At 38.6% G+C, this 14,675-nt stretch overlaps 1 protein-coding gene across 4 annotated transcripts in view; it reads left to right on the top strand.

Annotated features, from left to right (window-relative positions):
• fgf13a (fibroblast growth factor 13a) overlaps positions 1 to 14,675 on the top strand; it is a 101,148-nt gene that overhangs the window by 70,865 nt on the left and 15,608 nt on the right. For all 4 annotated transcript variants that reach the window (XM_022194892.2, XM_051954563.1, XM_051954564.1 and 1 more), the window contains 2 exons: positions 1,548 to 1,658; positions 6,978 to 7,081. In XM_022194892.2, coding sequence (XP_022050584.1) covers positions 1,548 to 1,658; positions 6,978 to 7,081 — 215 coding nt within the window. The remainder of the gene's footprint in view (positions 1 to 1,547; positions 1,659 to 6,977; positions 7,082 to 14,675) is intronic.

The raw sequence follows: 14,675 nt of genomic DNA, 5'->3' as shown, positions 1-14,675 counted from the left end.
TTGTCTGTGTGTGACTTACACATGATAGCTCGCTAAAAGCACACAGAACTGCCATCTTTAGGAAATACAGTATTGTCCATATGCGGTTTGGTGCATTGTCATATAATGCTGTGCGTGCATGATCATGTTCTGCTGTGTTTCTGTCTGAGTGTGTGCAGCTGTAGAAATGATGCACACAAGGCTTCGTGCTACTGTTGGTTTGCATAAGGGTCATAACTTGATCGAAGTTTCACATCAAAATCGTGACAATATCCCCAGTTTAGAGGCTGGATGAACTTTCTGTGCAGCACAAGTAACCTTAGCATACTAGAATTGGCAGTGCTGTGAGATAAGTGAGATGAAAGGATAGATGAAAGGTGTGGTTAACCACAGTAAAGGACACTCCACTAGGGATAGTAACCAGAGAAATGGAGAGCACTTAGCTCTTATCGTACACCGATGTGACACAGACAGCCTAACCCACACTAACACTTAAAACTATTGTCTTTTAGACCCACTGATGCTTGTTTTTTTGCTGTTGCTGCACATAACAGTTCAGATTTTGCCCATTTTAACAGTAATGCGATTATCATTATCCTTATCATTAGTCTGTTTGTGTTTTTAAATATGACAGCTATTGTTGACAAGTTGAATTTCTCCCATTTCCAGATAATTTTAGTAAGCTTTATACTTTCAAAATTAATTCACTTATATTCTTGTGTGAATTGGAAGTCAGATTTCAATAAAGCTGACATTTTTATTTACATAATTTTAAAAACCATGATTGCCTTGTCTACCTTTCTTCCACCTTTATTGCAGTAGAAAGTGACAGGAAGCAAGGAGAGATAAAGAGAGGTGACATGCAGGAAATTTCCCTCAGCCACTGCAGACCACTGAGCCACCACATGCTCCCAAAGCCATTTTTAATTTGGATACTTTTGGCTCTTGTCCATCTGTAGTCTTATTTATCTCTTGCCAAGCAACTGGGGCTACTTTTTTTAGTCACCTCTGTTCCAATGTAGAGAAAAGACAGTTTGCCAATAGTCATTGCTTGTGGAGACAGCAGCATTGATTGAACTCTAGTTCTTAGTATTTTGCCATTGAAATACTTTGATTCCATTAAGTGGGAACCACCATGACATTTCAAGGCAGTGCGAAAATGTCTTAAACTGCAACTCTTCTAATGATTCCAGCTCGAAAGCTATCCAGCAACACACAGCTGCAACAAAATGACATTCTTTTCCACATGAGGGGTCAGATCTACACAGGCGAATCTTCTTTTTCTTGTCTTTGCTGTTTGTTTTGAGTTCTGTTTGCGTGACTGACAGAAGTGTCTCAGTCCATCACGATCAGCTGTCCTAAGTGCTCCTCTTTGTCCCACCTCTGCTCAACCTTACTACTCTTTGACTAAAATGGATTTTTGTGGCTTCAGTAACTGCTGAATTGATGTGAAGCAGTAAACCTCAAGCTTCAAACTGCCCCATTAGAAAGCTACAAATGACATTGCCTAACAGTCTGTGGTTTCATTCTTGTATTTTCTTGTCTGTGTTCCCCCTCTGCTTCCACAGAGCCCCAGCTGAAGGGGATTGTGACGAAGCTCTACAGTCGACAAGGTTTCCACCTGCAGCTGCAGGCAGATGGAACCATTGATGGAACAAAGGAGGAGGACAATGGTTACAGTAAGTTTAAATCCAATATTTGGTTCCATTGTTGTGTTTTTTTTACTATACATCCATTGGCTTGATGTACTGTAGTTCAGAGTTAATTTTTTACTCTGACTGTAAACTTCATGCAGTGCAGACAGGCCTGCACAAGCTATGCCATCTAACAAAGTGTCAGCATCAAATTCATGCCCCTTTAATTACTTTAAGAGAAGCAGTGGAGCACTTCTATATTTCAGTAGTTTAAGTTTCATTTCCTTCTGAATTTAACACTGTACAGCGTTCAAAATGTTCCAACGTGTTTGTTTTTATTTGCACATCTGTTATTAAGTAGTCCACAGTGCAGAGAAAGACACTATGTGTGTCTATGTCATTGCATTTAAGTGGTGATGCACTGAGTAGTTGTTTAATTTTATCCAGTCAAAGTCATTCTATACCAACTTGAACACAGATCATGACAGGCTTTTTACTCTCCTACACACTGCCTAAGTGGTGAGAGCCTGTTTTGCCTTATACTATGTATTGATGCATCTCTATCGTTGCCACAACACCCACCAGCGCTTTGTTTTCCAGTAGATTAAAGAGAAGATCAATGGAAGAGTAACAGCTTAAGCACTTGTCTAGTAAAAATGCAGCAGAAATGCATCTTGTAATTAGTCAGTGCAATCAATACTAGATGTTATCTAAAGGTTTGAACATTGCAGTGGTAGAGACCAAGGTGAAATTCACTTGATTCTGAATAATACTGAGGAAGAATAAGATGTACATGACAAACTGAAGCAGGTTTCAGGTAATACATATCGTGTAATCCTAGTACTAAGCAGATAGAAACATTTCTGGGAGTTTTTGATTTAGTACCTCTGCATTTATTTGTGTGTGCTTCAAGTATAAATAGCCGCTCTGTGAGAGCGGGATGTCTTCTGTAGATCACCACCTTGTAACTTTGATGAATGTGTTTCCTAGATAAAATAACAAAGTTAAACACCATACAATGATAATGAAATTAAATCTTACATTATACTCTGCTTTACACAGCAACCACCCCACCCATCATGTCTACATGGACTAACTTTTCAGCAGACTTGCAGAGCAATTGGCCTGCATTGGCACCAAAGTAGTTTAGGAGGAGAAAATTAAAGAGTGCTGCTGAATAGAAAAAGGAGAAAGAGTGAAGCTCTTTGCACTGCTCCAAAAATAGCGTTGTTAGGCGCTGGGTGCGCTAGTCTCCATGGTGACGGAGAGCGCAGTCCTCTTGGAGCTACTGGTGTCTTGTGATGGTGGGAGAGGACCTTCTCAAATGTGTGCACACACACATAGAAGTAAGGATTTGATCGTTGCTTTGAGTTAGCTCAGACGACAGGCTGACTTTGACCGCTTGGCTGCAGCAATAAAGACATTTGATATTTTCATGACATTTTCATTAGGGAAAAAACAATGTCAGAAACAACAAATCCAAGTCTCAAAAAATCCCACTGATTTCTCTCCCAGTTTATACAGTATCAGCTATTTTCTTGTGTTGCATCACAAGTAAGCAAACCCACTGGGTATAGACAGAACTATGAGGCAACTGAGGAAGAAGGAGGATACTGTTTCAGTGTTCAAAATGCAGTCCATTTTCACTCTTGTCCGAGATGTTACTCTTTCAAGGCTTTCAACCCTCGTCTTTGTAAATAGACTCAAATGCAAAGATTTGAAAATCTGTTAAAATATAACAATTCATAGTCAGCAAGATTGTAGATACTGTGGACAACAGAAATATGTCTACTAATGTATAGTTGAGATGAGATATTTGCTGTGCAACCAAATTACATTGAAAGTCCTGGCAGCTGAATACATCAGTGTTACATTATTTAACAAATTCAGCCTGTTTTTTTTGTTTTGTTTAAGTAATCCAACTTCCTCAACCAAAGAGCCACTGTAATTTGACACTAATCAGACTACAGAAGTGCCATGCAATGTTGTCACAACAGCTTACTTTTAGGCTCTAATGCTTTGTCACTTTTAGGCTCTAATGCTTTGTCATATTGTCAGCTTCAGGCTGCTCTAATTGCAGGCATGCAGCTCCCAGAATGAGTAACAGATATGACAAACGTTTGGAATGCTACTAGCTATTGTTAGGAACCTTCAGGTTTATTGTCACAGCGAATTCGCCGTGACTCCTCGGCTGTTAGTAGGTAGAACTGAAGCACGGAGACAGGCCGAATGCAATTGTGAAAACTGTCCCTCAGGCCTCTTCAGTTGTCTTATTCCATGTGTCTGTGTTGCACTACGGAAGGTCTGCAAGTGGGTGGGTGCCCTGTCATCCTCTTCAGTGTGCTCAGGTGTTTCTAGGAGCCAGGAAGTAATTGAGTTTCCCCTCTTGAAAATCTCCATCAGTGCACCGGCTGGTAATCCCTCTGAAATGAAGTAGAGTGCAGACGTGTACGTGCGCATCGTGGTGGGGGAGTGTCAAGGGAGAAAACTCTGGAGAGCGATGCAGAGCGAGAAGGGTGCAATTATAGAGACAAGTACTGCTCACGTAGCGACATATCTCAGAGAGGGGGAGACATCAAATCATCAAATCTAAACCTTGCTACAAACAAGGAAAAAATAGTGCGAAATGTATTTACACAGATTTGAATTTATACATGTATAAAACTGCAAATCTTGTTGGTGTACCAGAGTAGTGAGGAGAGGTTTCTTATGAAAACAATTCTTCACATTCCCTGTAGCTCTATTTACAGCAGAGCCGAGATGGATCAATCTGTACAATGGCTGTGGAGAAAGTTTGCCGATAGTGCCATCTGTACCCTGTAACCTGAATTCCTGGCAAGAAATTGTTGAGCCTCCGCATTGCAGTATTCAAGAACATAAGAAAAAGTAGAAAAAGCTGCTCTGGTGTCGTCTTCAGTTGCAATAGTAATTTGCTTTCACTTGTCTGTGGCTTGAGACCATTCAAACATTTATTGAGGATGTATTTGCTGTGAACTAGTTAAGTAATTATGCTAATAAATAATTATTCTTAACCGTTCCTTGTGCATCTCAGGAAAGTAAGAACGACCCAAATATTTACTGTCATTGTTTCTGTCTGTCTATCATTAGTGTGTCAGCTTAATAAATGCACATGACTACTGTCAAATACATCTCAAAAATACTGTGGCGGTTGCAAATAATAGGTCCTCTGTCTGAGACTTTACTAGTAGCATCGAGTGTCAGAAACAGGCACCTTCGACAACGATATTTTCCAAGAGAAGATTCGCCAAACTGTCATTTCAAAAGCTTCAAGACAGAGATGCTTGACTTTCCCCTGGGAGCCACGTTTTGATAGCTGCAATATTGTGTGACTGTCACTAACTATGTGTTTGAGAGATGGAGCAGTTTTAGTGTGAGCTGAAGTTTGATAACACTGCAAACTCAACCATACTGCACCTGAAAGTGGGAATTTAGGGTGAGTGACAGACCCTCCACCGCTCAAAACCCGCGTCAGTTAACAGAAACCCTGTTCAGGAGAAATGAACAGCAGGTCTGATTATATAACAAATAAATAAAGAAAGTGAGGAACAAAATGAAGAATGCTTGCTATTCAGTATTATACTACAGGCTAGACAAAGGCAGCGTTTGTTTTGACAGATGCTTTAGAAATATTGCTCGTCTTTAGTCAAGTCATTCTAAAACAGCAAACAAGCACAAATCATTGGCTTTTTAAATCGCTTCAAAATTTTGCCATTCCTTTGTCATTATCGTTGTATACTATAAAATATATTATTTCAAATGAGTCACCAGGGATGAGAATATAAGAAGACCCTTCAGGTGGCTTTTGAAGAAGCAAACAGAAATAAAAACAAACAGAGAGAGAGGAAAAGTTAGAGAGCAAGTAAAGACAGACGACTAGAGAACGAGCGGTTCTAGGTACTAAATGTTGTCACACTGAACCAAGAAAATGCTGGCAGTACCAGCTTACTCCACAAGATAACTATATTATGCAGTCCTTTGGCCGCTGTTTACAATGAAAGCCTGATGAGAAGGAAGGTCTGCAGTGTTCAGGCGATAACAGCAAATGAAACAGTCCAACATAAAGCCCCTATAGTACGTTTTGCTCAAAGGAGCCTGCAGATAGGGATCTACTAAGTGGTTGACAAGAGGACCTATAGTAAGAGCACACACTGACTCACAGCTTAACTGACGTGTCAATGTGAGATTTTCTCTTCTCACATGCGCCTAAATACAGAAGTCCCTATAATGTAACAGCATACATTCCTAACACTCTAAAGGGAGAATCAAGAGGGTTGTAAGGACGCTTTTGTGGACATAATTTACCGTATTTGGTGCTATAAACGGACACGAGAAAAATTCACAGCAGTGGTGATGACATTAATGTCTGGGAGTAATATCATGGAACAGTCAGTACAATAGAGCTGAAGTTTCCCTTTTTTTTGGAACGGAAAAAAGACTCTCAGGTGGACGTTCATGTGCTTCCCTCTATTCAGCCTGTGGGTTCAGTACCTTATGAAATACACACACTCACATACTGTACAGGCGACACTAATTAGGGTGAGATGTACCTCACTGACCAGCTGGGCCGCCGCTGGCACTTTGAGAAAAACAACTTCCATTCAGCTGGCTATGTGTGTGTGTGTGTGTGTGTGTGTGTGTGTGTGTGTGTGTGTGTGTGTGTGTGTGTGTGTGTGTGTGTGTGTGTGTGTGTGTGTGTGTGTGTGTGTGTGTGTGTGTGTGTGTGTGTTAGTGCGAGATGTGCAACAAAACGGCATTGCGACAACATAGCTAAAACCACAAAGCATACGGTGGCTTTGTTGGGTGCCAATGCCATGTAGCTATTTTATCGGAAAGATTCTCAGTGATTAAAAGTACCAAATGCACCACCAGATGTCCTGCACTATTTGCTGTATCTCACTATCTGACCAAGAACAGTTTGAAATCACCTCCTGCGCTACAATTTCCAGAAAACATAGCCGGTATTGTCAGGGATTTACATGAAGCTGCAACACTTTAAAAGCCTCTGTTTTCAAGTCATATGTATAATTCTACAATATACTGATAATTGTTAACATCATTTCTCTTTCTACCTTCTAAGTTTGTGCATTTGTTTGTGAGATAGTGTTTCCCTGACCTTATGTTGTATCTGTATTAGTGATGGAGTTTGACAACTCACTCTTCTTTTCATTGAGATACAGTTCACTAATAACTATCATAATACCTCGTTTTTGAATGCTGCATAGTTAGCCACATTACAATTTTTAGTAACTGCATGAATTGTTTATTTTATATATATATATAATAAGTGTGATAAACAAACTCCCATTTGTTAATCCTTTCATTCTTTGTGTTCTTTCTTTCCAGCCATGTTCAACCTTATTCCAGTGGGGCTGCGAGTGGTGGCCATCCAGGGGGTGCAGACCAAACTTTATCTGGCTATGAACAGTGAGGGCTTCCTGTACACATCAGTAAGTGTCTCCTTTGATATACTTTTTGTTTTTGAGCAAATGTGTGTTGGATGGGATGCTGGTCTAAATCACTGAGACTGACCTTCTAGTCCAGGTGTATGCAGAGAGAATGTTGGTGCTCTGGTAGACATGTGAATTGTAAAATGCGAGCAGGTCAAAGGAATACAACAAATACACAAGAGAGAAAATATAGACGCTTTAATATAATAGAAGTTACTTGGCTTGATGTGCTTTTCTTTTGTCCCTATTATATGTGGAAATAGGTGATTTACTCTCACTCAGACACAACATCATTGTACGTCTGATAAGAGAACATTATTTTCTGATCTAATTCAATGCCCTGAAAAAAAGTCAAGAATTGTGTAAGCAGGCTAAGGAGTGAGATATCTGATGGTGGCAGCTGGCTCTTCATCTTTGATTAAATGTGCAAGGTTATGAATAATTCAGTTGCGGGCCGAACAATGTCCCTGTTCGTCGTTTTCCCCCAAATGCCACCACTGCATTGTGTGGCAGGCATCGGTGCAAAGACTGACAGGCTGGTTGATTGTGCATCAAGAGGGCATGCAGACAAACACATTCACTGTTGACAGACGGTCTTTATAGTCAAATTACTAAAGATTGTTCTGTACGGTAAAGGTCTCCTGATTGATAGCAACAAGCAACAAAACAACAACAAAACCTAATGATCTTGTGACTTTTTTCTGCAGCTGCTACTGACAAATTATCTGTTATACACTTGGGCAGTAATGTGATAAGGCAAGAAGACAAAACAGCCTTCTGGCTCCTCTTCTCTTGCTCTGATTTTACTCTCTCAAGCACACATGCCCTAATAAACAGATTTATACAGAGCCAGAACAGCGACTTGAAATTTTGGGAATGAAAATAAAATTTGGCATTGAAAATAAAACCTGAACTGAAAAAGGAAACAATGGCAATGCGACACTTTTGGTGAAAAAAAAAAGTACTGGTACTGAAAAAGCATTGGCACAAAAAAAAGTTTCTCTGAAAAATAAAAACAAATCATATCTTCCAAGAAAAAAGTTCTATTTAACATATTTACAGAAAGAATTTTTGCAAGACTTGACTTCATTTTGATGTAAGTGTTTTCATGCTGACTTTTACTTTTCAGGAAGAGGGGTTTTCATTTTTATTTGTAGAACATATTTAAAAGATGGACATAGCCCGAAACCAGCACGAGAAGTGCCATCATCCTCAATTTTAACAGCCAGCACGGGGTAACTCCACTATCTGCAAAAATGAGTCTGACTGCATAGAAATTAATAAAATAAATGATTACTTCTGATATGATTTGTTTTGCCAGTAAACATTTTTCTCATGAATTTAGGGTCTCAATCCCCCTTTGCAAGTCTCATTTGAAACAGTATGGTGTTTTGTTTTGTTTTTTTTTGTAAATTGTGGTCCCTTAAAGAGTAAAATAGATGATACAGCAGGTTTTAGGGAGTGACTACCATGTGATTAACCAGTCTTTGCTCTATGGCTGTATGTAATGTTCTCGAGTTCACAGCCAGACTCATCCTTCACTCGTCAGTTTCATAAACCACGATGGCAGTCTTGTACAACCAGACCATTCTGTTCTGCAGAATGGTCTGGCTGCACCTCATTATCAGTGTTCTATAAGGGAACAGCAACAGTGTTCCTGCAAAATACAGGTGAAATGTTTTGGTGGAACATTTGTATGAAATGAGGTGAGCACTGTCAGAAAGCTGGAGTTTTCAGTGTGGAATGCTGCAGCCTGGATGTTACATACATATACCGTGGTAGATGTTGATGAAAAGGGGTTGAAGAGAATGTGATAACCCAGACATAGTTTATATACTGTGAAGCAGATGTTGTTTTTATTGACCTGTTGTCTGTCTGAAGCTTTCTGCCTGACAAGATCGTTGACCTTTGAGCTCAAAGGTAACTTCCTAGCTGCATGTAAGTCTACTTTCTATCACTGTTGTTGTTCTCACATACAGCAGAACTGGGTTAAAGTTTATTACCATGTATGCAACAAGCTTCATCCCACAGTTAGGTTTGGTTTCCATCACAGGATTTTTTTTTAAACTGATGAGTATCAGCCAAAGACTACGCCAAGTTCTTGGTTTAAATCTGTCGTTATGCAGAATTTTTTTTTTTAAAAAAAGCCACAATAAGGACCATCAGATATTCTACTGGGATGTAGGAAAACTTTTCTTAATCAATTCCTACTATTTGTAACATTTGTTCTCTGGCCTGAAGTCAGTAAGGCCCATAGAAGTCTTTGTCACAGTGCTCCTTTATTGGCTAAACTTCTAAATGGTAAATTCCCACCTCCTTGAGTCGTTACAGTAATAACCCAGAGGAGGCTCCTCCTGATGGAACAACCAAGTATGACAGCTAATCTAAATTATTATCCATATTATCTAGAAAAATTTATTGACTCTTAGCAGATACTAAGTATTAAATAACTTGGATTCAATCAGGAGCAAAACATTTTTTGATTAGGATATCCCTAACTAACAGCTTGCAGGTTTGGCATTTGAACAAGAGCTAACGTTAGAAAATTTGTCTTTGTTAGTTAATGTATGGTTAACGGCATCTAAGTTTCTCACCCGGTGTAGTCTTGCTATTCCCTTAGATGTTATAGGCCAGTGTTATTGCTGCTGTACAAGCTTTAGTAAACATATAAAATATTTGGCAGCCTCAACCCCGGCACATCTGGGTTTAGTGCAGTAGCATGAGCAGTAGGGTCAGCAAGCACAAGGCAGGCTGCTAACAAACCAGATTGACACTATTAAGCTGGCTAAAGGTAAATTTTAACCCAGTCCATGCCCAATCTATGTGGGGAAAAAACACAATGGTTAAGAAAAACACTTAAAATCATTACTTATACTCATGGAGGTTAGTTGCATAGTTGTGCAGCCTGACACTCATTTGAGATCAACTGTCCCATCTGTAAAGTAAGTGAGGGCAGGTGGCAGCAGCAGGGGGCAGAGGCAATAAGCTCTGATCAAACTTGAGAGCTACAAGCAGCCTTTAGACTCGGCAGCAAGTCACAGAAACACTCACTTTCTTTTACATTTGATCCCAATTTAGTCAAATGTTGTCAGACAGATTCCACCAGCATGGATGCATTACACATAAGAACATGCATGCTTCAGGCAGACTGGGAGTCAGGAAGAAAGATGCTCTTTTTGCAGTATGCAAATGTTATGCAGATTATATGGAAATCAAGTTCTCACTAACTCCTCCTATCAACACCTTCCTTCCTTGCCAAAACAGTGAACAGCAGTTGAAACAGAAAACCACTGCATAAAAAGATTGGCATGAAGAAAATTTTTGCTGATTGCGATTACAAAACTCAGCAAAAAAAATAAAAAAATCATTAAAATCTAAATGAAGTAAAACACTAAGCCTGCAATCAAATTTTTGACGACAGACAATTGTGGAAAATTAACCTTTTGTTGAAAACAGATTTTTACATGTTTGTATTTTATTTTTCAGTGCAACTTTTATTTGGAAATGCAAAATTTTAAACATTATTTTTTCAGTCATTTATCTGGCATCATAGGTTTAATGTTTTCACTTCACGTTAATTAAATGAAAGGCATTTAAGTCAGTGATTTTCAAATAGTTATACAGTCAGATTTAATAGGAGGTAGCTCAACAAACAACAAGGACACATAAAAGAAGTCAGTTTCTAAATAATAAAATGCATGACCATTATATGTTCAAAAAAACAACAGCACCAAAAGACAAGGCACACTAAACAGGAGACTGATCTGCTGGGAACTGCTGAAGCAGCGTTATAAAGGTAGAATGCAGTTATTCGCAGAATAGCTAAATTGTGAGCCACTGATAATGAAGTGTAACCTGAACCTTACTTGCAGCCGAATCAGTGCAAACAGACAGACTTATTCAGTGTTAAATGTAAGTAAAAGACTTTAGTCACACACTGTTGCTTACATAATCACTGTAACAAATGACTTAAAATCATTGAATCACTGTAATAGAAGTCTTTAAACAGTATTTTTTAGCTCAGTGACTGTCCCTGGTCCACTCTCAATGCTTCTCTTTGGAGAAATTAGTTGTCGTCTCTAAAAGGGATCAATAGCATTCAGTCAATAATTTGAATTCAACTGGCTGTATTTTCCTATACTGCAAATTGTTGAAACATATCACAGCTGTTTTTGTTGTTTTTATTTGACACACTAAACCCAGACACAAGAGCTCTAAGTTGTTGTCCATGTAATGCTATTATTAAATTATTCTTTCATTTCTATCAAAAGAAAAGTCCTTTCTAGATAACTATGTTTAAAAACAAAGAGCTCATTCATGTAAGATTTGAAGGACTAGAAGAATGACAACATAATCACGGTAGCCTTTTGCAAATGTTGCATGGTCTGTCTGTAATTACATACTAGTGTAGCGATTGTTTGACAACAGATCCATGGGTGTTGCTCCCACTAAGCTGCCTGAGGGGAATATACAGGAATAATTGAAATAAAACATACTCCTTCAACTCCTTCCCACACACACACTTATATGCTGATTTAACATACATCTTTGCCAGTCCACAGCTCCCAGTGAGTGACTTTAATGAAATGAGTTTGATGTGTGTCAGTAATGAAGCATATGAAGCAAGTCGAAGGATTCAGTTAAAGTAGATGGGTCCTTCTGGCAAAGGAAATACATGCAGAGAACAGCAGCAGTACAAGTATTTCTTTTATTTCTAACTGTCTTTCACTGCCAAAGATTTAGGGGGGAAAAAATGGATGTCAGGCAGCGTAAAACAAGAGTAGATGGACATTATATTCTTGTTGAAGTTTAGACTTGTTTCCATTTGTTGCACTTCCCTGAAACAGTTCTGTGCTGAGTCTCCAGTAAAATCAGAATGCACAGAGATGCAGGAGAATAGTCAAGGTTGGAATCTCGGTGTACCTTTCCATACTGTGGATCGTGAAAAATTGTAAGACTGCCTGGAGTGGTTGAATGTCTCTTAGCAAATGATAAAATCACCCTTGAATACTGTTAATTATGCATTGTCACAGTCTGTCTAGCGGTGTACCACAAGGTTATAATGTGGGTCCTATTTTGTTTGCCCATTATATGCTTAGTAATTAAGTACTTTGAATTTATACCTAATTACTCCCATGCAGATAATACCCAGTTTTGCTATGCATCTCTTTAGGACCTCAAAATTGACCCATCTCAAGATGAGACAGAGAATTTTCACATATTTAGTGATCTGTAGTAAACGAAGGAAAAAGCGTCCTCTCATCAGCTACAAAATTAAGGTCCTCATGATTGCACTCGGAGCTTCCCTTTAGTCCAAGGACTGTACGCATTAGTGAGCTACAGTCGCTGTGTTTCTCTTAGCTGGGCTTCTCAACTTACTCCTATAGGAATTTATGACTGTTAACAATGTAGACACCGTGAAAAAGCAGCTTAATTAGCTTAATTAATTTTGTATTGCTTGTTTAGTTTTTACATTTTAATGCTTTTTTCTCTTTTACTGTGTGCATTACGATGATCTGAGGTTTCAAATATGTTTCTGATATCTGCTCTGAAAAAATAACACTCTGTAGCTGAACTTTACCTCACTGCCATTTTTTTGATTAATGATACATACGTGGAATTTGTTAGTATAAAGGTGGATTTTACAAGCAAAAAACTAGAACCAGGATTCAGAGAATACTAGAATCAGATTGTTCATTGCAATCATGAATATATCCTTTCCTCCAAGCTCATCTTGAAACAAATGAAAATGAATTTGGATTTCATTCTCTTGTGCTTTTGGTTGAAATCATTTTGGTCAAATAGAGAAGGGTAAATCAAGCATAAAAATCTACTGTCTGAAATGTAATACTGCTGGCTGCATACATTATATCATCTATGCGGTTGTAAACACCAGCCCTAGTACACACTAGTATGTGTTTTAAATTGGAAAAATGCAGTTGGGGTGGGGGGATGGGTTGTAGAGCTTTCTATTGCAGTTAAATTAGAGAGAGAATTGAACTGAATGTGAAGCTGGCTGCCTATTAGCGCCTGTCTTGCTGGGATTGCTGCTATGGTAAAGTGCTGCCTTCAAGCCACACATGAAGCCAGCCAATAGCAGGTCAGCACTGAGGGGAGAATCCCTATCAACAGTAGAGAGACAACAGATGACGTATTCTGGGTGGGGAAAGCAGTGCTGCTTCTACGGTGAACATTTCTCCCACTATTCTACATGTGTGTACGTAAGTGCATAAATGAATGGAAATGTGATTGAATGGTGAGTGAATATAATAAAAAAAGGACTCGTGATTTGCATGTTTTAAAAAAAAAAAATCACAATTTTGATGCAAATTATAATGTGCACTAAATTATACAGTAAATGTATGTTCATGTTTAGGTTTACTGTAATGTTAAACATTTACTTGGATGGCATTAATCTGAGTGGCTTTTCGAGCACAGACTGTGCTGCCTCACATATACATCTGGTGTGTGTGAATTTGTTTGTACATAACTGTGGGTTCTGTACATCTAGGGGCAGAAAATATACACCAAGAAAAAAGAGAGAGTGTGAGAAAAATGAGGAGTGAGCAAAAGAGTGCACATGTGTGGGTGAGGAAAAATGCACCAGTGAAAATATATTCATCCATCAGCGTCAATGTGTGGGAGAGGAAGAACCAATTAATATGTATTTTACTTTACTGTCCTCTATTTTCCTGTTTGTCCGTCTACTTTTACAAAAGCAGACGAGCAAGTTTTGCATCAGAACTGCATAAGCATTATCTATTATCCAAGACAATCTGCAAAAACTCAGTAACCAACTCACTGCCCTTTTAATATTGAAAAAACTCAAACAAGCTTTTTGATTTGTTTTTAGATTTATGAGTATGTTTTTTAGATCCTGAGCGAAGTGGTGTGCACATATCTCATGAGGTGCCTTTGAAGTGGTGTTATTAATTTCCTGGTAGGTCATACTTGAATTAGTGTGAGTCACTGAGGCTCCAGTTGAGTCTCGTCTAGACTGCTCTGTGTGAGTGTGTGTGTACAATGTAGAGTTAAAGGCTCTCGGGGTGGAGATATTTATCAGAGGAACACTGAGGTTTACAGACTGTTGCGCCCAAAATGCTGTGCCAGTTAAATCCTTACAGTGGTCCTCCAGTATATGGAAAGATTTCTGGATAAGTTTCAACACAATGCCAGTCAATTTAAAAAAAACAAAAAAAAAAACAACTGTGGATATGCATTTAGCACCAGTTAAATGTCTGAAATGGAAGAAAGTTAATCTGAATAATGCACAAGAGAAGACAAAAAATGCACTTTATTTAGTCAATTAATGTATTTCTGTCCGATTTTAAGTCTAGGTTTAAATCTCCCTTCAAAACAAGGCTTCATTTTAGTCACTGCAGCCCTGTATAATGAACATGGAAGGTGTAAAAGCATGTATTTTATTCTTCAGAATAAAACAACAGCATGTTACTTGTCTGTTTGTGGGATAATCACAAATAAAATTACAGACAGTATCAAAAAAGTCTGTATATTGTTGTGGAATAGGCATCTTTGTTTTAGTCCACTCCTGTTGGATATGTAGCTGGCTCACACCCATGCCTTTTCAGCTATT

Source organism: Acanthochromis polyacanthus, chromosome 10 (genome assembly GCF_021347895.1).
Source record: "Acanthochromis polyacanthus isolate Apoly-LR-REF ecotype Palm Island chromosome 10, KAUST_Apoly_ChrSc, whole genome shotgun sequence".
Classification (NCBI taxonomy): Eukaryota; Metazoa; Chordata; class Actinopteri; family Pomacentridae; genus Acanthochromis; species Acanthochromis polyacanthus.
This window is presented reverse-complemented; position numbering and strand designations above follow the sequence as displayed.